Source organism: Lissotriton helveticus, chromosome 3_1, assembly GCF_964261635.1.
Source record: "Lissotriton helveticus chromosome 3_1, aLisHel1.1, whole genome shotgun sequence".
Taxonomy (NCBI): Eukaryota; Metazoa; Chordata; class Amphibia; order Caudata; family Salamandridae; genus Lissotriton; species Lissotriton helveticus.
In genome coordinates this window covers 1969777006-1969799421 of record NC_136061.1, presented here as the reverse complement: position 1 = coordinate 1969799421, position 22416 = coordinate 1969777006, and the positions used below count along the sequence as shown (strand labels likewise).

The 22416-nt window shown below is 43.1% G+C and overlaps 1 protein-coding gene across 3 annotated transcripts in view; it reads left to right on the top strand.

Moving 5' to 3' along the window:
• ANKDD1A (ankyrin repeat and death domain containing 1A) overlaps window positions 1-22416 on the top strand; it is a 335216-nt gene that overhangs the window by 245709 nt on the left and 67091 nt on the right. For all 3 annotated transcript variants that reach the window (XM_078683094.1, XM_078683093.1, XM_078683095.1), the window contains exons 12-13: window positions 10296-10391; window positions 10552-10753. In XM_078683094.1, the coding sequence (XP_078539220.1) occupies window positions 10296-10391; window positions 10552-10753 (298 nt within the window). The remainder of the gene's footprint in view (window positions 1-10295; window positions 10392-10551; window positions 10754-22416) is intronic.

The window sequence follows — 22416 nt, the reverse complement described above, 5'->3', positions numbered from 1 at the left end:
GCTTAGTTTAGCACTACCACCAATTGAGTATCATCGAAGTAGGTCACCATGCGAATCCCGAAGGGGGCTACAATAGCCTCCAACGGGTCCATAAACACATTAAGCCGGGCTAAGCGACGAGCCCTGAGGGACTCAACACAGTAAAGAAATAGGTTTAGAGGCCGTGTCATCCTCGAATACCTGAAAAATCTTCCCTCCAAGAAGGAACACAGCCATTGCAGCAAAGTGCCAGTTACTCCTATGTTCCTGAGACGGTGAACCAGGATGCCATGGTTCACCGTGGCAAACCCTGCACTCAGGTTGAGGAGTATAATGGCTGAGGACCCTCCTGAATCTAGGATCTTTCTGCTTTCTTCCACCACTGCTAACAGAGCAGTTTCAGTGCTGTGTCGCGGGCGGAAACCTGTTTGTGAGGGGTGAAGCAGGTCATAAGACTCAAGGAAATTGGGGAGGGTACGATTTACGTATTTCTCTGAGATCTTGCCTATTCCTGGCAGAAGAGAGATAGGGGAGTAGTTTCCCAAGTCAGCAGGATCCAGATTGTTTTTATTTTAGTAATGTTTTCACCATAGGTGACCTGGCGTCTAACGTTCAAAGAATGCGGAACAGAGTAAACCCAGCTACCTCCAGAGCATTGAACACAGCTCTGTCCGGAGGGGATCCCAATATCCTGATAATTATCAACATTATTCAAAGAATAAAAAATGAGCGAGAAGTGAACGGCCCTCTCTGTTTTTAAACTATAAACTATCTACCTTGGAGGATAGCCCATCAGCAAAAAAGCGAGAGGTTCACGACCTCCCAAAATCACCTGACGTTGTTCACACTCCTAGCAGCCAACAAATCGGACCAAACCTAATTTCTCAGTGCAGTCTTCCTAGCCATCAAAGTGGCTTCGTATACTTTACGTTTAATAATGCCCCTATTTTTTGGAACAGATTTAAGGGCCACCTTCAACTGCCTATGTGGTTTAGAACAGATCACATTATACGATCCCTGCTCAACCCATTACAAAACCACAAACAACTGGCACCCCCACCCTCAGGAACACAGATATGAGTCAAACCTTCAAGAAATATGTTCCTGCATGAGAAAATCTGGAGAATGAAAACATTCCTGTAATGTTCTGTAATGTTCCTTATTACCTCTACTCTTCCTGGTGTAACTCTTCTCCCTGATGCTGAAATCAGCTGACCTAGGTACTGTACTTCTTCCTGACAGTATTGCATGTGAATTGCATGTGAATGTAAAAACCTTTTTAGGAGAGTAGTAGTGGTCCAGAGGCCCACTGTCAACTCTCAAACAGAGTTTAAAAAACTTTGCTTTTTAAGTAGACCATCATTTCCTTTAAGGAAAACAGGGTGCATTGAAAGAACGTTTACTCTATTTACATGCGATTACAGACATAGTAGTCTGTTGATCCCAGCAGGCCACCATCACTGTGATGGCATAGAGGTCTGCTGACCCCAGCAGGCCACCATCCCTGCTATGTCATCCAATCATAGTAAGTTGCAATTTGCAACCTACTTTGTGAATATTGGCGAGGTAGGTCATATTGTAACCCACAACAATTCTGAATTTTATGAGTTGACCCATTGGTAAATGGATTGGCTTGCAGGATTCTTCTCCATTTGCAAAAAAATAGTGCACAGTTTGTGACCACTTTTTGAGAATCCTTATTTCATACATTGGGCCCAAATTTAATTGTTTATAGTCCTGAGTTAGATATCTGTCATCAAATGAACAGTGCACCATAACAGTTATTCTACCACAATTTAGTGATGTGCACTAATATTACATTAATGATTGTACATACTGCATTCCTAAAGAAAACTCACATATGTTTAGAATTGCCAAACTCTTGCCATTCAGGGCCACATTTACTTGGTTAGCATACCAGGGTTTAGATTTGTACAGTTGAGAAATACACCAGAGTATTGAGCAGGTTTGTTAAAAAAAATGATAATTTCACATTTCAGATGTGAGTTTTGACTGTGAAACAGACCTATTGCTTACATACAGAGAGTGAATTCTGGAAATTATGTTTCAAGCTCTGGCTTTTTTCAGCCAGCTATTTCAGCAATTGGCTTGAGACTTTGTCCATTGTGTCTTGGCCCAGCCCAGTGGAGGATTCATCTCTCACCTAGTACTATTGGTAATTCAGTTGTATACTTCCGTTTCAACTCAAGTCATTGCATAAAATTGCACAAGGGACAACTTACAACCTCAGCCCGTTCCATCTGCTAATGCTGGCTCTCTTCCATGTGGCTCGCTTTAATGTGCTAAGGCTGCATACTTTATCACATTAAATCCAGATATATGTCTACCCTGCTGCCAGTAGGAATGCTAATGCACTTAGTACCTTTCAAAGTCCTATCAAGGTAGAAGGCAGAGCCTGACAAAAGTGCCTAAATCCAACTAATTAAAAGATCTGGGTGACCCAATAAACCCTTCTAGGCTTGGGCAGTCAATAATGTAAAGTAAAGGTTGTCTACTACTCCTGAAACCACGTTGTTTACTGGACCGTGACCCGTGCTTCAGCTATCTGTCAAATAATTCGGACAGTTCGTTACCATACAAAGATATTCCTCATTATTGATTGAGTTTGTGATTTTAATTATTACCAAGTCTTTCTGGAGACATCGAAAGACTCTGCGGTCATGTGACTTGCTTTTAAATGTTCTTTTCAACTCAGCAGCACTGCCTCTATTGAATTACTTAAGGGGCTCCCTCTGCAATTCCTACTTGTCCTGATGATGGTCTTATAGACTACTGCCTCAAAGACCGAAACGTCGACCTTCACATCATCTCCTAAGGAATTTTTGTCCTTAAGAGTGACATCTCTCAACCTTTGCCACTGAGTCGCTCAAGCAAATATTTTGGAGCTGATGTTTTGTTGTGATTTGATTTGTTGAATTTATTTATACATCTGACAGCTGTTGCTTATGTTTTGATTCCATGTATCCCCTTGAATCAACTTTTGACAAACCAAATACAGAATATATTTTCATATAATATAGGATTTCCAGTGTGCTTATTCTTTCCATTACTTTGACCCATCATTTACATTTATTGCTGTAGTCTTGTGGACACTTTGCTGTTTGATCACATGACAAACACTTTGATTTAGACCAAAACAATTACAAAATTGACTAACAAACAAAATCCCTTGTAGACAACCTTTACTTTACATTAAATCCAACTAAATCATTTGGCCACAGTTTTATGCTGTTCAGCTCACAATGCACTTCATTTTAGCAGGGACCGAGCTGTGCTGCAACAGCTGCTTATTCCCAAAGTCACTGCCCGCTTTGAGCCTCCCACATCAGCCCATTCGGCGTTGGAATAATTCGCTTGGAAAGACCCTAGGAGACCCCAGCTGTGTACTAGTCCTGTGACTTATTTATGGTTGGAAGTTTGCTGTGTGTGGCATTAACGCAATCCAAGGAGAGAAGCTGAGCATGGCCCAAGAATGTGGTGCTGGGCTGGAAGCTCTTTAGCACCCTCATAATTTGACCTAAGTCAATTATTTTGTGAATATTGTTGGGGTGCCTTGTAGTCCTGTGCTGTTCTTGCCCTGTCATAAACTGTTTGGTTGTGAGTCTTACAAGTCCAACATATCCTTAAGGCTATAAAATGTAAAGTAGTTCTAGAGAAGAGTCTTTTTTGACCCACTTCGGAAGGCGGCTGCAGGAATCTTACGGTATGAGTACATGAGGTATCTTAGTCTGGCCACCCAGGCACACGGAGAATCTGTCCAACATGGCACAGTAAAGGGTTGGGCAGCAACTAAATGAGGCATTGACCATAATTTCCCACAGGTTGAGACTTTATTGTAAAAAGTAAAAATGTAGGTGATGCAAACAAAGAGGCAGCTACAGGGTCTTGGCTTGAGAAAATTGTATTTGGGGACCTATTGTTTAAAAGGGGACAACGCTTTCCTTTCTGAGTCTTTAAAGAACTGCCCAATTGCCCCTGTGTTGACATTGAACACATAGTGGATATAATGAAGATTCTGGAGGTGCCACAGTTTGGGGGAGTGAGGATCATATTTCCTATCGAGACATTTTCTGAAGGACCCCAATGTGTGTTTGGACCTTCACAGATTTTTCCAGTTTCCTAAAAAGAACAAGTCAATAAGAGCCCAGAGACGATAGTTTTGGATATTGAGAACCATTTTGCAGAGTGAGGCACTGAAAACAGCAGTGTCCAAGCTGACGGCTTTGATTTTTGCTGCAGCAGGATCCACATTTTCCCAAACCTGAGTCAAACAAACAAGAGGCGAGAGAGTGAACAACCTCAGATCTTCAAAAAAGAGATGCTGGCTGCAGGACTGGAGTCATCACATTGCTTCTTTCCCAGTTCCTCTCCATATTCATTGTCGTCACCTTGAGAAAAACGTTTGTGTTCTACCAACCGTGTTCTGCACAAGACTTTATGAATGTTAGGTCATATGGGTTGGAGTGCCTGCGGATCGGTTGTTTTGCTACATGAAAGTCTACTTACTGAGGAGGCAGAGTGTTTCTTGGTTCCATATATGCCAGAGGGATAGGGGGGAAATTTGAGTTTGTGATTACATTGTTTTTCATACCTGAATTTCTTACTCTTTCTACCTCTCCCATCATCTGCATTTTCCTTGTTCCCCTATTTGGGTGCAGGAGAACGTGTTATGTACTCTATAAGGGGACGTATGTGTTATCCATCCATCCATATGGACCAGCACACAGAACATAAACTTGATGGAGGGTCATACAATGTGAATTCTGCACATAGGGTGCCATTAGGTGCACAAATCTATAAAATGGCTGTCCTATACAATTGCCTTTTCCCTACGGTCCATGGAGTCCAAAGTAAGCAATGAACAAGTATTATATTTCTGATTAATATTTCTAACCACAGATTATTCATCTTTAGAATATTCCAACTATTACCAGTGCCAGACCAAATCCTGAGAATCCCTCAGCAATACTCATGCGTACCAATATGGAGCCTCTTATAGGCACTACCTTTACACACTCTCAGTATTCTTCTTTCTGCGATGAGGAGTGAATCCGCACTCCTTACTTTGAAAGTTTTTTAACAACATCAAAACAATTTGTAGGGTGCTAGGGAACAATGGCAAACCGAAAATTACAGGATTCAAACCGTGCTGGGACTGCAGGATGCAGATGTTGGTCACAGATCCACATATGGTGTGGCCCTGATGCTTGGGGTACAGCACAACTTTAAATTGTGCAATAAGTGTGCCCTCAAGCATCCCAAGATGATTCAGGACTGTGACAGGAAACTCTACGTCACTGACCACAAGAAGAGGTTGTGGTCTAAGCACATTCCCACTCCAAGTCCTGGGCCCGACAGCAGTCTCAGTCTCTAGTGTTCTCCTGTGAAAAATCCACTTCCCTGTCAAAGTCTTACAGCAAGTCCAAATTAAAGTCTAAACACAAGCGCAAGAAAGCCAACTGGGACTCCGCTCATATCCCACCACTTAAATTCTATCAAGAAGACGTGAGGATACAGATCACTCCACTTGCCGGTCTCCTCTACCAGAACTGATCCTGCAATTGATCCTACTGTGCCCCCATATTCCCCATGTGCCAAATTCACTGGCACATGGCCAGATATTGGCCTTCAAAAAGGCTATACTGAATATCTTTGATGTGCTTTTGCCGTCTTTTTGACATGCCGTTGGTCTACAAAGACACACAGGGGTCTTAGGATGGACTTCTGATTGCAGGTCTACCATCACCAGGGCCCGCTTCAGGACCCATACGAACTCCTGTACTGACTTCTATGCCAATGTCAAAATCTATGACCATTCCTTCCATACCGGTGCCAATGCTGACTCTACCGGTGCTGTTCGGTTAGCCAATCCCAACACAATCTCTGACCCCAAACCACTGTCGGCTCAATCCAGAATCTACAGCTAGAGCCTGATTCAGTATCTCTATCCAGATGCTGGTACCACCATAGGATTCATGTTTTTTGGTCTCAACTTTGGTTTCAACCTGTGCAACAGGCCCCTGATATCCTTTAAGCAGTTTCCTGGTAAGTGTGCTTTTATTTTTAATTTTTCATTCTGACCTTCAGGCCACCGCGCCCAACCACCCATGTCCGGTAGAAGCCCCTACTGCCCTTAAAACGATAATGATGACAAAGAGAATAGGTTGCTCCCCCTTCATTATAAATGAATGGAGATTTCAGAAGTGCACACAGCTACCAAATTGGGTTTCCCAGCGCTAAACTGAAGAAATTACTGAAATACTGCAGCTTAGAATATCCAGATCTTCAATGCCATTTTAAAATTCAGATTAGTCCTCTTAAAATGAAGCCAGAAGGGAATAGTTACAGATTTTAGAAGCTAAATAATATTAAGATTTTCTTCCGTGTCTTGAGCTTTGGGTACATGGTATCACCAATTGGCCCGTAGAGAAAGTGCAAAATGGGAGTTTGTTTTAAAAAAACAAAAAAAAATGACCGCCATACACCCTGGCAGTTTTCACCCATGTTACGGGGATCATTAGTATATTCATGAAAAACCGGGTGGTGACATATAGGGGAAAAAAACACCTGTTAAACCTGACAGCTTTAGAGTGGTCTTCCTCCAAATTTTTAGCCTGGTGTCCTCACCTTTTTGCTGATTTCTTTTTTTGGCCTTACAGCTTTGAGCACTTTACCACTACCAACAAGTGCTACAGTGCATGTACTTCCCGCAAAAACATGGTTTGATTGACTTATACACAATTGGTATATTTAATTTATCTAAAGGTCCCTAAAAGAGTGCACAAGCTGTGCCCTGGGCCTATGAATTAAATGCTACTAGTGGGCCTGCAGCACTGATTGTGCCACCCACACAAGTAGCACTTTGAACATGTCTGAGGCCTATCACTGCTGAGCCTGGATGTATAATTTCCCTGTAATGTTGACTTGGCATTTAAAACCCCTTACCAAGCTTTAAACTCTGCTATTATTACATATGTCATCCCAATGGTAGGCCCTAGGTAGCCCATAGGACAGGGTACTTAGTAATTAAAATGTAGGACATGTGCTGTTAAGTTTTGAATGTCCTGGTAGTGAAAAACACCAAAATTAATTTTTCACTAACACTGGGATTTCCTTATTACACGTATAAGCTGTTATTCCTGATTGAGCCAGAGTAGTTCTGTCATGTTTCATATCATTGGAATGGTAATGATAAATCCTCTTTGCAGGCAAAGTTGAATTTATCATTAGTATCTTCGAAATGCCACTTTTAGAAAGATGGCATTTCTCTATTCTTAGTTCTGTGTTCCTGCAGCCTGTCTCCAATACACGTCTGGGGTGGGTGGGTGAGAGCTTGGCTTTTTGCATTCCCTCTAGACAGCCACAAATAAAGGAAGGTTAGGTGTGACTGAGTGGCCATCCACATGCTAATGTGCCATCTTTGTAACTGGGGGTGAATCTTTGCATTGTTCAGCATTCCGTCCATCAATTGTTTCTTTTGCATTTTTTGCCCTAAGTGGGAAGGGTATGCCCAGACGTGGGTCCCGTGCTCACTGCGCCACTGGATTCAAGCTAGCCTTGCTGATGAAGGGTGATGCCCCAAAACAGGTCCCAGGATGCTTCTTTCCAGTCCAGAGAGGACCTGGCTTGGCAGCTCGGGCCAGACTGTTCCTATGAGGCACAGGGTCAAGACTGATTTGCATATGGCTGGGTCCAAACTCGGTTGGCATGGTGAGCAAAAGAACGACGGATTAAATGCAGATCTTTGTGACTGGGGGTGAATGTTTGCATTGTCCAGCATTCCGTCCATCAATTGTTCCTGTTGCAGTTGTCGTCCAAAGTGGAAAGGGTATGCCCTTGCGTGGGTCCCGTGCTCACTGCGCCACTGTAATCAAGCTACCCTGGCTGATATGGGGTGATACCCAGAAACCAGTCCCAGGATGCTTGTGTCCTGTCCAGGGAGGACCTGGCTTGGCGGTTTGGGCTGGACTGTACCCATGAGGCAAATTGTCAAGACTGATTTGCAAATGGCTGACTCCAAACTGGGGTGAAGTGGTGAGCAAAAGAACAATGGATTAAACCTAGATCTTTATGACTTGCGGTGAATGTTTGCATTGTTCAGCATTCCATCCATTAATTGTTCCTTTTGCATTTGTTGCCTTAAGTGAGAAGGGTATGCCCAGACATGGGACCAGTGGTCACTGTGCCAATGGATTCAAGCTAGCCTAGCTGATGAGGGGTGAAGCCCCGAAACCAGTCCCATAATGACTGGTCCAGTGAGGACCTGACTTGGCAGTTTGGACTGGACTGTTCACATGAGGCAAAGGATCAAGACTGATATGCATATGGCTGGGTCCAAGCCGGGGTGGCATGGCAGGCAAAAGAACGATGGATTAAACCTAGATCTTTGTGACCGGAGGTGAATGTTTGCATTGTTTAGCATTTCATCCAATTGTTCCCTTTGGATGTGCCATCCTGGGCAAGATAGGAGGGAGGAGCAGACACTTGCACGTGAATAAGCAGTGTCCTGCTCCAACGCAAAGGGCTGCATACTCCCCACCCTGTAGTGAGTCTGGAGCCAGAGCTGGGAGGCAGGACCTCTGTGCATTTCAAAGTCCCTCTTTGAAGTCACCTCCACTTCAAAAGCACAACTGAGTATAAGTACTGGGTCTCTGACCCCACCAAATCAGACGCTACAGGAGGAGTGAAGAATTCTGCCAGGAGGAAGGACTGCTGTGCTGACACACGGACTGCTACTCTGCTGGACTGCTGCTCTAGAAGACCTGCTGCTTTTCTGCTGTGCTGCCCTGCTGCCTACTACCCTCTGCCCTTCTGAAGAAGAACTGGAGTCTTGCTTGAACCCAGAGTGATTTCCAAGGGAATTCTGGCTTGCAACCTGTTTTAAGACTCATGAATATTAGACGTTTTACCCCCCTGCTCCAGTGCCTTGGCCATTGAAAGTGGATCCAGGTGCTTTCTCCAGTGGAACTGAAGCATCCTCTGCTGCATGTGTTTTGCTATGCCTCACCCCTCATAAGAGGAAGAGAGGCTCTATTGTCTACACCCTAACAGGATGGTGAACTTTTACATTGACCACACAAGGGACAATAATGTGGATGATCAGCTCTTTATGGTGTTTTCTGGTAAAGGCAATGCAGTGCAATAGAGCACCATCAATGTGGATAGTCTTCTGCATTAAAATCTGCAATGCTCTGGCCAAAGATGTAGCCCCCTGATGGCCTGTGAGACCATTGCACAGAGACCAAGGCAGTTACAATGGCATTAGCGAGAGGGGTAACCGTTCTAGTCTTCTGCCAACTTGCAACATGGGTTTTGGTGCATACGTACACAAAGTACTACTGCCTTGACAGTCAGATCTAGTGGGAAGGTAACTTAACTTACTCAGTCCTGCAGGACTTGTTGGTCAGAGTTCTTTCCCTAAACCATCCACCTTTGGGACATACTACAGTGAGGAATCTGTAGTTAGAAATACCCATCAGAAGAACAAACTACTTAATTTTGGTAATGCTCTTTCTGATGGATGCTCTAACTTCAGATTGCTCACTGCCCAACCCTCCTCGTTATGTGGAGTGGCCCCTTTTATATCTAATAATGGTCTGAAGTTAGAAATTCAGCTCAGGATCTCAGACAATTTGCTCCATGGTCAACATCTGAGGGCACAGAACGAAAAAGATACAAGCTGCATAGGGTGGCATTTGTATCTTTCTCTGCTCTGTCATCACCAGGGCTGTACGGAGTCTCTGAAGAGCAAAACAGATCCATATTCCCAGTTTTCTGGAGCATTACTGAAGGATTCTCCTGATACAGTCTGGTACTTGGGGATATTCAAAATGTTAGGTACCTGCTGTTAGAGTATGCACCATAAAGATTGTTAAATCAGTTAAGTAATTTGTTAGGCTTTTCACTTTTTTCAACAAGGCAGAAATATCAATCTAAAGTTAACAATCACAAATCACTAGAGCTGATGTAGAAACATTTTGCTTGACAATGTTCTTTGCAAGAGAATAAAAAAAATCTGCAAGTGTATTTATTTTAATTCCCCCTAGAAAGAATAATGATCTACAAAGGTATGTTTTTCTTCATTGAACTTCCGACTAGGAAAATCAAAGAAAATGGTTGCATTTCTTCAGTCAGAAATCCTTTTCCAGAATGTTTAGATTGTGTACTAGATATATATAAACCAACTCTCTTACTCCATGTGTATCTTATTCTGCATGTTTTTATGTACAAGTATGTTACATGTTCTGTGTGCATATACTTTGTTTAAACAATGAATCATATTTATTTTATTCCAGCAAGGGAAGACATGTTTGGATGTAGCTGCTCGTGGAAACCATATCAACGTGGCAGACATGATCATCAAAGCTGATCGATTTTATAAGTGGGAAAAGGTATTTATAGTAGGTGTGAAACATTGTGCATGTGTCAGCTGTTGTGCCTCGATTTGTCTTTTCAAAATGTGATTTTCATATAAAGTTAAGCCTGAAGGGCATAATATGGGCTTCTCATCTAGGTGCATGTACTTCAACCCCATGTCTCTTCACATTGTAGGACAACATGAACAGTGACTCCGATTCCTGGGTGGACCAGCATTTAACCTTCAAGCAGGACCATGGGCTGGAGACACAACACATTCGATCTGTGATGTGGCGGCTAGCCACCAAGTACCTCAAACCCACTGACTGGAAGAAGTTGGCACATTACTGGATGTTTAAAGATGGGCATATCAGGGCAATCGAGGAACAGTGGACAGGTTTGATCATTACCCTATACTCTGAAACATGATCCTCACCCTATATTGAGCACTTTATATAACCTGCTTTATAGAATAACAAAAATTCACTGCAATCTCAAAAGGTGTCAGAATTTGTCATCTCAATGTGGCAGAAAAAGATAGAAGCCAGGTGAGCCTTTACTTTTATTTTATTTTATATTGTGATATCTAATTGCAACATTAACTTAAAAGTGATCCCAAATCTCTTCTGACATTGGCGAATAACCAGATTGTGTCATTATTTTAAGAACTCGGTTATTACTAAATTAATAACAGTTTTACAACTTCTCTGATTAGAAATCTTCTAAGTTAAAATTCACAGCAAAAGCTTTATTTTTTCTACTCCATTGAACAGCTGATGTTGGAGAAACAACTAAACTTCTTTGTTATGGCACAATAATAATGAGAGGCACCATAATGGAATTGCTTCTCTGTGAAAGTAAAATATGAATTTTGTTTTGAATTCCAGCAACACACTAAGGGTCTAAGTATGAGTCTGGCAGTCCATGGACTGCCACACTTGTGGGGGCGAAGCGATGGTAGTTTTCAGACCACCCTATTGGGTGGTCGGCCCTCCATTGCCCCACCGCAGCCACCAAGGAACATGCCATTCCCTGGTAGTATTGCAGCGGTCAGGAGGCCCTAATATGCTTGGCGGGACCGCTGGGAACCCGCCAAGCATATTCCAAGTTTCCTCTCCACCCCAGTTTCCCTCCAGGGCCCCCTTCTGCCACTGCACCATGAGCTGCATGCAGAGGTGCACAACATGTGCCCCCCTGGGTGCATGCACTCCAGTTCCTGCACGGTTTGCAGGGCCGTTTCTGCCATTAGGCAGGACTAGGCGGCCGCCTAGGGCGGCAAAAGGGGGAGGGCGGCAAAAACGGGCAGCAGCACCTGTGAGTGACGTGCAAGCGCACCTGCTTGTACATGCTGCGCGCACCCTAGCTGGTGGTGTGTGGAGCAGGCCGGTTGTACACACTACCAGTGTGTGTATGGGTCCCCAGGGCCGTCAATCTTGTAGCGCGGGAGAGCACTACCAATGACGGCCCTGGGCATCATTTCTGGCCCAATCGCCGAGCTGTGCTTCAGCAGCCAGTAACAGAGACACGCACCACCCTCTCTCTCTTGGTGCGCGGGGGACAGACTTGTGTGTGTCGGCTCAGAGGTGAATTGATTACTGGCTGCAGTGCTGCCAGTGCCACACAGTCCGGTCCCGGCCGTCATTTACTCCAAGTGCCTCAGCTCCCGCTTTGAGATTCCAGACCGGAGTCTCACTAGTGCCGTGGCGCAGAGTGTCTGAGGCCAGCACGAGCCTGTAAACAGCACATCTGGGGTCTGTTCCACATCCCACATAGAGGAGCATGTGGAATCGTGGACATGACTTTCACCCGAGCACAGGTGAGTCACCGCAGATAGTGAGCGAAGCTATGTTACGAACGCGCAGGCCTGAGGAACGTGTAAAATATTTCGTCTGTAATGTTGTAAAAGAGGCCTGTGAGTCTCCGAGCTCATCCTCACAGCCCCAGAGATGGGCGCACAACAAAGGGGCAAACTTGTCAGCCCTCACTTCCCTGGGAAATATATTTCTTTTGTTTCTAATGACCATGCCTTCTTCTGCCGTGGGTCATAAATCTTTTGCACTTCACTTGAGCCTCAAAGACCCTAAACGATCAATGTGTGGGTAAAACTAGCCTCATACTCCAAACTTCATTTTATTAAAGCTAGTCCATGAGGGTGGCTTTATGGAAACTGGTGTTATTCATAGAGCACTAATTGTCACGTGTTGCTTCGAGTAGCTCACTCAGCTGAAAGTTCCGGAAACTTGTGAAGGCCAATAATTGTTTTAAGAGAATAACCCTCAGAGGCGTGACAACTGCAAATTAACTCGGCGTTGTGATGTATTGTTCCAGGCAATGTAGAGAAACTGAAGAATGTTCTGATTTAAAGGCGTCTGAATAACTTGGGGGACCATTTAATTTTCCTCTATCTCTCATTCACTGTATTGTGATGGCAAAAACAATGAGCAACATTTAAAAAAAACAAATGCAAAAAAAACGTAATAAAGAAAATCATTGAAAGCTGCTGCAAACCTGCAAGAGCCGTATGTCCTTAATGAGCAATGACGTAATGAAAAATAATGGGCCCCCTGCAGAAAGTGAAAAGAGGCCCTTGAGTCTCCCATATCGCACAGCTATTCATTGGCCTAGGGCTTAATTGGGGCCCTTGAAGGATTGGGATCCCCCTTTCACCGCAGGGATTGCAGGGGCTTGATAACGCCACTGTTAATAAGTATTAACATATGAATTATGTTCCGGTTTTTGTTCCACATTTTATATTTTAACCCCTTCCATGCTGCCGCGATTATGCGCCTGTGCGGCAAAATCGCGAATTGGCGGGTTTATGACGGCCCCCAGCCGTCATCAGCACACGAGCTCCGTAGTGCATGACGGCTGGGGGCCGTCATCAGCATGGAAGGGGTTAAAAACGCTCTTTTTTTTCTGCGCCACTTCTTACTTATTGGCATAGGAAATCAGTCTATAAAGAATATGTTGTTACATTTTCTTTGTAGAACCCTCAGTCACCACAATTGCCATCTACTGGATGTAGTAACCCTACAAACTAACTCAGAGTTTCGTTAGGTATGAAGGCAGTGGCAAAATGGATGTCCACCAACTACCTCCAATGTAATGTCAACAAAACAGAGGTTATGTTGTTTGGGGAGGCAAAAATTCTATGGGCTCCCGAATGGTGGCCGTCAGACCTAGGACCGGTCCCTGAACCTAAACAGCTCGTGAAAAACCTGGGAGTTCGGTTTGATCACGATCTGTCAATGAAGCAACATGCAAGTTACATCTCTGGGATATGCTTCTATACCATCAGCCTGCTTCGCAAAGTTTTCCCTCTACTACCTGACTCAGTTAAGAAAACCCTCGTCCAAGCATTGATCCTTAGTCGAATCGACTACTGCAATGGCTTGCTACTCTCTGCAAACGAAGGAGTACTGGATAAGCTACAAGTCATTCAGAACACGGCAGCTCGCCTTGTTCTGAATGCCCCCCCGAGAACTACCTCCAAACCCCTACTTGAACAGCTGCATTGGCTCCCAATTCGGCAAAGAGCCAAATTTAAAGTCTGCTGCCTGATCCACAAATGCCTGAACGGACAAGGGCCTGTCTATCTTGAACAGAAATTTGTTCCCTATGTTCCAATCCGCTCCCTCAGATCAAGCAAAGACCTCCTGCTGGTGGTTTCCCCGAGCCAAGAAATCCGGACATGGAGGTAAAGCCCTTTCCATAGCTGGTCCCAAGCTGTGGAACAAACTCCCTCTGTCACTGAGACAATGTAAAGAACATCTTACATTTCGGAAACTTTTAAAAACCATCCTGTTTAAAAACGGTCTCTAACCTCACTCTACACGTCTGCTGCTTACCGGTTCCTTAAAGCGCGGAGATACTCCATCTGGAGTGATTCTAGCGCTATACAAACCCATAAATAAATAAATAAATAAATAAAATAAATAAAGGGATAGCATGCCGAAAGAGGGATATGGATGTTGGCGTGGGTTTGTTTGTTGCAGCAGGCCCTGTCCAAATATCATAAGATGGCGGCCGCGGCCCCATGTCCAGGCCACCAGCCGGTGAGGTGATGGGATCCCACTGTGCATGCGGGCGAGGCTGGAGGACACGGGAGAGGGTGTCAAGGAAGGCAGCGAAGAGTGTGTGCCTTAAAGAAGAGCCCTTCCCTTGAGCTGCGTGCAGTCCAGCAGTGCGTGGAACTAGGCCTGGTGTCAAGAGAGACACAGCATTTCACCACAGCCAGCCCTCCTACCTTGGGCCCTTCCCTTCCCCCAGGCAGGGAAAGTATAAGTCTGCACTGCCCCAGGCATGTTGATAAGAGATGTATAAAGGTGAGTTTTTAGTAGAGGCGTTGCTAGAGGGTGACCAAATATAGCCTGTGCCCCAGCCGTCTTTGTCCTGGCCACCCCATGTAATGTACCCCCATAGCTGTTGAATGTGCTATGAGCCAAAACAGAAAACACCACGCACATTTATTTGTCCATCTACCCTTCACTACAAAGTAGTGTTTGAGGCAATGCACAAGCCTAGCAAACTATATATACACACATCCATAAAAGGGAGGGGGCGGCACTTTTAAATTCTCGCCTATGGCGGCAAAACACCTAGAAACGGCCCTGACGGTATGGACTGAAAAGTCCATGCAATGCAGGAACTCTTTTTGGCGTTCCCATTGCGGTGCCCATTTTCAGGACATCGCAGTGGAAACTTAAAAAAAAAACAGCCAGGCACGAGAATCCCTCGTAATCTGGCGGGTAACCTGACCACGGGTTTGGTGGTGCGTCAGCGGGGAAGACCCAGCACCACACGCCAAACTCTTAATCAGGCCCTAACTCATCAGTCAATGAATCAGTTACATTTCAACAGCACGCAGCTGCTTCCAAAGAAGCCTACTGGTGCTAGCAGCAAAAGCTGAACACTAATGTGGGCAGGTGGAGGTCACTTAGAATTAGACTTTATTAAAGAGCGTTGTCTTTAGCTTCTTTTAAAGATGGACTCAGAGGGGAACAAACGTAAACTTATTTATTTATTTACTTATTTATTTATATACCGCTCTACTACCTGGAGGCGTCTATGCACTTATGAAGGAAGTCCACAGAGCACTGCGTGTAAGAACCAATGCATCCCCATTTTACAGGGTGATGAGCCACGTTTTCAGTCCTTTCCTAAAGTACAAGAGATCGGTGGAGAGGTAGTTTGTTCCACCATCTAGAGGTGACATAGAAGAAGCTTTCCCCCATCTTTGGAGGTGGGGGGATGGTACCCTCACCAGCTTCAGGGAGGCTGAACGGAGTTCGCGGACTGGCATATACCATTGGAAGTGTTTAATTATGTGAGAGGGACCTGAGTTCTGTAGGGCCTTAAAAGCGACACACAATGCTTTAAACCTAATTCGCTTCTCGATCGGAAGCCAGTGTATTCTGAATTCAACTTAAGGCAGTTCTCGGCCATCCCTATTCTGACACATCTCATAAACTCCTTAAAGTTCTGTGCTATTTTAGGATTGTCGCTTGAGATTGATACAATAATCTGGGTGTCATCCGCGTATGGCACCAACTCAAACCTGTGGGATTTGATCAAACATGCCAGAGGAGCAACCTATAAATTAAAAAGGTTGGGGCTCATTAGGGGGTGAATAGGCTCAATAGGATGTGAAGTCCTGTGTTTAGCTGAAAGAAAGGAGAAGGATCTACAGCCTTTTCGGACTTTAAGAAACATTGGCACTTGGAGAAGCTTGAGATTGTTGGATCTTGAAGATCTAGATTGGTGAGAAGGTTTAAGTCTATTTCTTAAGTAGAACTGTACAAGCCAAAGTGACAGCTTTAAAGTGGATATGTTTGACCACTGGCACCCAGTGTAGGCATTTCAGATAAGGAGAAATGTATTGCCAGTGTGGAACTTTAAGGATCAGTCTTGCTGTAGCATTCTGTAAAGTCTGTAATCTCTGAATCAAATAGGCCGGAAGGCCTAAATATAGATTATTAACATTGTTCAATCTGGAAGTTACAACCATGTGAACAGTAGTTTTTCACGTATGTTCAAGAACTAGATGAAACATTTCTTTAAGCTATTTAAGTTTTGCAAAACACATAGCAAAAATTTGCTAAATTCAATTTAGAAAAGAGCGATTGGAATCAAATATTATTCCCAAATTTCTAGTAGTGCAGGTAGGTGCCGGAGAAGGGCCAAGTTCATCTGGCCACCATCTGCTTGGATCAGGCAAGCACTTAGACCCAAAAAAGAGAATTTCATTTTTTATCTGAGTTTAACTTAAATAAATTTGAATACATGCACCCTCCAATCCACATAAGCATTGCTTAAAGGTTGAAATGGCCTCATCGTTATGCTCTTGAAAAGAAAAAAGAAGTTTGGGGTCTTCTGCATAAGATAATACTTGTACACGCCAAGATTCAATTAATTTGGCCAGTGGTCCTGAGTATAAATGAAATAGGGTAGGGCTCAAGACTGAGCCCTGCGGTAATCCATAACCAGTCTGTTTCTAAGTAGATGTGAACAGAGACAGGTACAGGTACACCTCCTGATATCTGCTCTCAAGTAAGGATTTTAGTCAATCATAGGCCTAACCTTCAATACCAGCCATTCTTACCCTTTCCAAAAGAAGTGTATGAGAGACAGTATCAAATGCGGCTGATCAAATCAAGCAGGACCACCATAGCATAACAGCCCTGATCGAGATTACCTTTGATAAATTCTGTAATTTCCAACAAGGCATATTCAAGTTACTAAAGCCCGGTCGGAAGCCAAATTGGGAATCATATAGCAAATTATTAGATTTCTAGAAGTGAATTAACTGCCTGTTAACCAAGTTCTCCAAAATTTTAGAAGCAGCAGATAGGAGCGAGATCGGCTTGAAATAGCTCAATATCATAGGATCAGCCTTAGATTTGTATGAAAAGAAAACCAGTTTCCAACAAGAGGGATAAAAAGCAGATTGCAGGGAATTATTTGGAATTGTATTGAGCACTGGATTGATAATGGAAGAGGCAAGATTTAAAATGAACGGCGGACATGGATCGCCAGGAGATCCAGATTTCCATTTAGCAAGTTTCTTGGCTGTTTTAGCAATTGATTCAGGGTCAAAAGTATATAGTTGAGAACCAGTCTGATGACTGCTCACAGAGACTGATAGAAGAGGTCTCAGCAGGCAACTTTAAACATATGTTTTGGAACTTCTCATACAGAAATTGAGTCAAGTCAATACATAATTCTGCTGACTGGATTTTTTTCTTTTCTTTTGCCTTCGGAGATAAAAAATAGTTAAACAATGTTGACATTTCACAGGGGTGGGGGAGTTTTAGATGCTTTTGCAATTTGAGAAGAAAAGTATTCTTTCTGGGCTTTGGAGATATATGTTTATGAAATTCCTTTGAAGCAAATTTATATTTAATTTTTGTGTCATTATTATAGGATTTTCTGCAAGTTGTCTCCAAAATTTACAGCGACTTTTTTCCTCCTTTAAGGAGGATGAAAACCAAGGGGTTTTCAGTTGAGACCTTGTTACATGATTTTTTAGCAGAGCAATGGTTAGCCAGTTATCAAAATTCATCACATCAGTATCTGGAGAACCCGTTTGAAATGGGGTCAAAGATTGATGGTTCTGTAAGAAAGGCGGGTCCACAATTATATGTCACGTGCTTGATAAGATTGATGATTTTTCTTGATTCTTTTGATTCAGCCAAAAATTGAAAAAGGCACCAAAAAGTGATCGAGTCAGGGAACTGTAAGGGCAGGTAGAACGTGCAGATAAGGAAGATTTAAAAAAAAATAAGGTCAAGTGTATGATCTGCCTTTTGTGCCAGTGCAGTTACCAATTGTGGGAGGTTATCCATGAAGGGTGTAGCAACTGTGCTTATTTTAGTAGCAGACATACTAATTCTTTTATTATATTAAAATTGATCAAATACAACAAATAAAACTGGTAAAAAACAACCTGTTAAGTACAACAACACTACTAGGCATCATTTGTATACTTTTATGGTATATTTATTCTGGAGCAGTGATTTAGAAAATAAAATGCTGTTAGTTAGAGCTGGGTGATTGTTGAAGCCATTGGTAACCTAAATCCAAACCTCTTGTAAGTTTACTAATAAAGACCTAGGGGGTCATTAGTATGGCGGGGGGATTGCCACTGCCCGTATGGCAGTGGCGATCCACCCGCCATAAACCACCACGCGCTTACAAATTCCCCCCGCCACATTACCATGGCGGGGGGACACCGGCGGATGGAAAGACCGTCCGCCTGTTTTCTGCCCGGTCGCAGTGTCGACCGGGCGGAAAAGCTGCTAACATGGTGGGAGACACCGCCAACCATATTAGCATGTCTGCGGGGAAATGCCTGACATGCGGTTCCAGCAATTGAGGGCCCGTAGCGGGCCCCCAGGGATCCTGAGGAGTCGGGGGGGTACCTATGGTACCCCCCTGCAGTTCCATGCACAACATGGCAGGCACCGCGCGGTGCGTGCCACGTTGTGCATGGATGTGCACAACATGCCTTCCTGGCATTGCGGCGGGCGGTGCTGAGAGCACCGCCCGCCGCAATGCTAGGAATGCAGGATGCGCCCGCCAGTGTGGTGGGCGCATCCTAATGTCAACAACGGGACCCCCGCAGCAATGGCAGGCGGTCCCATTTCACGAAAGGATGGCGGGCAGACTTTGTCCGCCTGCCATCCTAATGATCCTCACAGTCTGTAAAGGAAAACAATGTATGATTGCCTCCTTAATTGTCAATATGTTTGCATCAATGAATGAGGAACACAGATATTTTCTCTGTAAGACTTGCAATTTTGGACAGACACACATTTTATGATCTAAGGATACAGATGTAAAGTCACAAAGCCTGCATCTATTTGGGGCACTAAATCAGGATTTCCAGGATTTTTCAAACTAATGTAGTGGCATATGGCGTAACCTGAACATTAAATATTTAATTTTCTTTTTGCTGCCTCCAAGGCAGAATTGATATATAGAATAAGAATATAATACTAGATCTAAGAGTTTATAGGTCAGTGTTAATAATAAGTTATTTTTTGTCCCTCAAGATGTTCCTTATTGTTGCTTTTTGCTTGCGCCTGCTCATCCTCTTAAGCGAATCCAAGGCAAGAAGATTATATTCTTGAATAGGACCTTCTAAACAACTTAAACTTAAGTTAACATTGTTATTTAATTTTAACTTTAGTTCATCAAGTGTCAACAGTTTTAGATTGTCCCCTCGGTTCTGCTGCAGCGGTGTGAAGAGTAGTGAAAGATTTTAAATTGAGTTCTAACTGAATTTTGCAATGTGTCATTGAGGGCCATAGACTAAGCAAGTTCCTAACATTTTTCATAAAAACAGGATAAGTCTCTAGCACAATTTTATGATTACATGTCAGTAGGACATTTAACAGCATGGGATAAAGCTTAGAGCTCAAGGCAGTAATGGATGGTCCAATGGCTCTTCCTCCATAGACGTTAGGAAATAGTTTCACTTAATTAGGGTCTGATTTATATTTTGGCGGGTGGGTTATTCTGGCACAGCGGTGATGGATATCCTGTTGGCCAAAATATAAATTCTATTATATCCTATAGGATTTATATTTTGGCGGACGGGGTATTTATCACGGTTTTGACGGAGCAACTCGTCTGTTGAATTATAAATCAGGCCCTTAGTTATGATGCTTGATGTTTGTTTTCTCATAGAGATGGTCAGCCCAGGATAATTTGCTGCCAATGGCAGTTCCCAAGTAGTCGTATTTATTTACTTGGTCTATGCTTTAATGTACCAATTTACATACTATTTGGTTCCTAGTGTTCCCCAAAAATATTATTTTTGTTTTTTGTGGAATTCACAACCAGTTCATTCTTAATATTTAATTTGTTCAATTTTGACAGTTGATTTTGTGGGCCAATTGGAGTTTGTGAAAGGAACACCAATTCATCAGAGTAAGCTAAGTGAGTTATCGCTTAATCGCCTAGCTCTGGAGCCAGACCTTTTGAGTGGTCCAAGTAATGAGTTAAGACAGAGGTGTACAATGAAAAAGAACTGGGGCTAGGACACACCCTTGCCTTACTCCTTTCTCAGTGTTTATCTTAGGAGACACTGTTATTAATTAACAGTTTGATTCTTAACAAAGTCTCTTTGTGTAGGGCAATTGTGAGATATAAAAGTATGCGACCTAATCCTCTGGTTGATCATTTCTCCTTCAGTTGATCATGGTTTACTTTGTTAAAAGTCATACTGTAGTCAATGTAGTGTACCTAGAGTTATTTTTTCTAAATGCTTTATTCTTTAACATTGTAAGCGCTACAGTGTTATCGATTGTAGAGCATCTTTCCCAAAAATTGATTTTATTTGCCTTGAGAAGCTTTTGATCAGTCACTCAGTAAGTATTACCAATAAAACAATACAAACAGCTTACCTTCTACATCTAGAGCTGTTCTAAGACAAACATTTTTAGAATAATGTTTGGGACCCTTTTTGTGAATTGGGTGAGCAATTGAACCTGGATTTTGTCTTGTTAATATAACCAGGCGCCTGTTGCATTGACCTTTTTTGTAGGCCACAGATGCAAAATCACTAAACTGTTCGATACAGCCAAGGCCTGCAAGTACCATAGGCTGGGGTGCTGGATACAGGGAATATCTGAAGTTCATCAGTAGTGAGTTGGGGTATATTATGTCTAAGTAGCTCACCATAGCTGCAGACATTGGTCTTTATTAGATTTTTTATTGTAACCATAAAGTCAATATATATACTATATGGTTGATGCCTGATTTTGCTCTACCTGCTGCCAGTTCACGAGCCATATTGTTGGAATTGTTATGACTGTCGTTGGAAATCCATCTTTTCTGCATGGTCACCCTCAGATGCTTTGCATTTTTTGGAACACTAGTTTTGCTGGCTTTAGAATTCTGTGCACTTTACCCCTGCTAACCCAGAGTACAGTGCCTGTTGATTAAATCGTCATGTTCTTGATTGGCACATATAACTTGCATGAAAGTCCCTAGTATATTGTGTACAAAGGGTGCCATAGGCCTGGAAGTTAAATGCCACTTGTGGGTTGCAGCACTTATTGTGCCATCCACTACAGTGACAGTACAAAAATGGCTACCGACTTACTCTGTGTATCCAGACTGCTGCAGTGTAAAACCTGCAGTATAATTTGTCAAATATCACTTTTTGACAGTAAAGATCTTCCTTTTAAAAAAAATATTACTAAGACACCCCAATGTAGGCATTGTATCCAACAACACAGAGTGCATGGTATTTAAAAGTGGAACCTCAAGAAATTTACTATTTGCATGTTCTTACAGTGACACGGCCCAGAAAAGTATTTTCACTGTGACAGGCCAAGCTGTCCTAAGTAGAAAACTAAAGCGCAGATTAAAATACTAATACTGCTAACTCAGGAAAGGCACCAGCTAGAAAAATAAATAAACCATTGATTGTAATAGTTAATACAAATCCAAATCATTGGTGACCTTTTTTTTAAAATAAATATTGAGGAAAAGTAACTTTTCTTTACATGCCTGAGCTTTCAGAAGGCTAATTAGCATTAGCTCTACCAAATCCTAGCCTGTGCTAAGTCTTGAATGAGGTATGAACGAGGCGTGACATTCACACAGGAGCTACACAATAGGTTGAGCTAAATGGGTATGGATGAATATTCAGAGTGGAGGCTGTGGGCATCTCGATGACCCACTTTGCCAAATTCTGCTTGACAGGTCTGTTTGAGCCACATGTAACTCCTTGACACACTTGAAAGGGAAAAAATAGGATGCACAGACAACTCTTGTGTATCTCCTGTCTGGTTGTTGTAGGACCCGGCCTTTGTCCTACTAGACCTGTCTCCCGGTTTTTTGGGGTACAGGACCTTCTTCAAATAAGATGACTATATATGTGCACTCCCCTACGTGCCCACAGAGCCCAAGTTTTGCCATCTTGAAAATGCCCTGACACATGCCATGTTCAGCATGTTTGCAGTAAGGTGAACAGGAACTAATTAAAAGGTGAGTAGGGTTGTCCCGAGAACTTTCACTCTATTGGTTAGGGAGTTCCCAGAAGACATC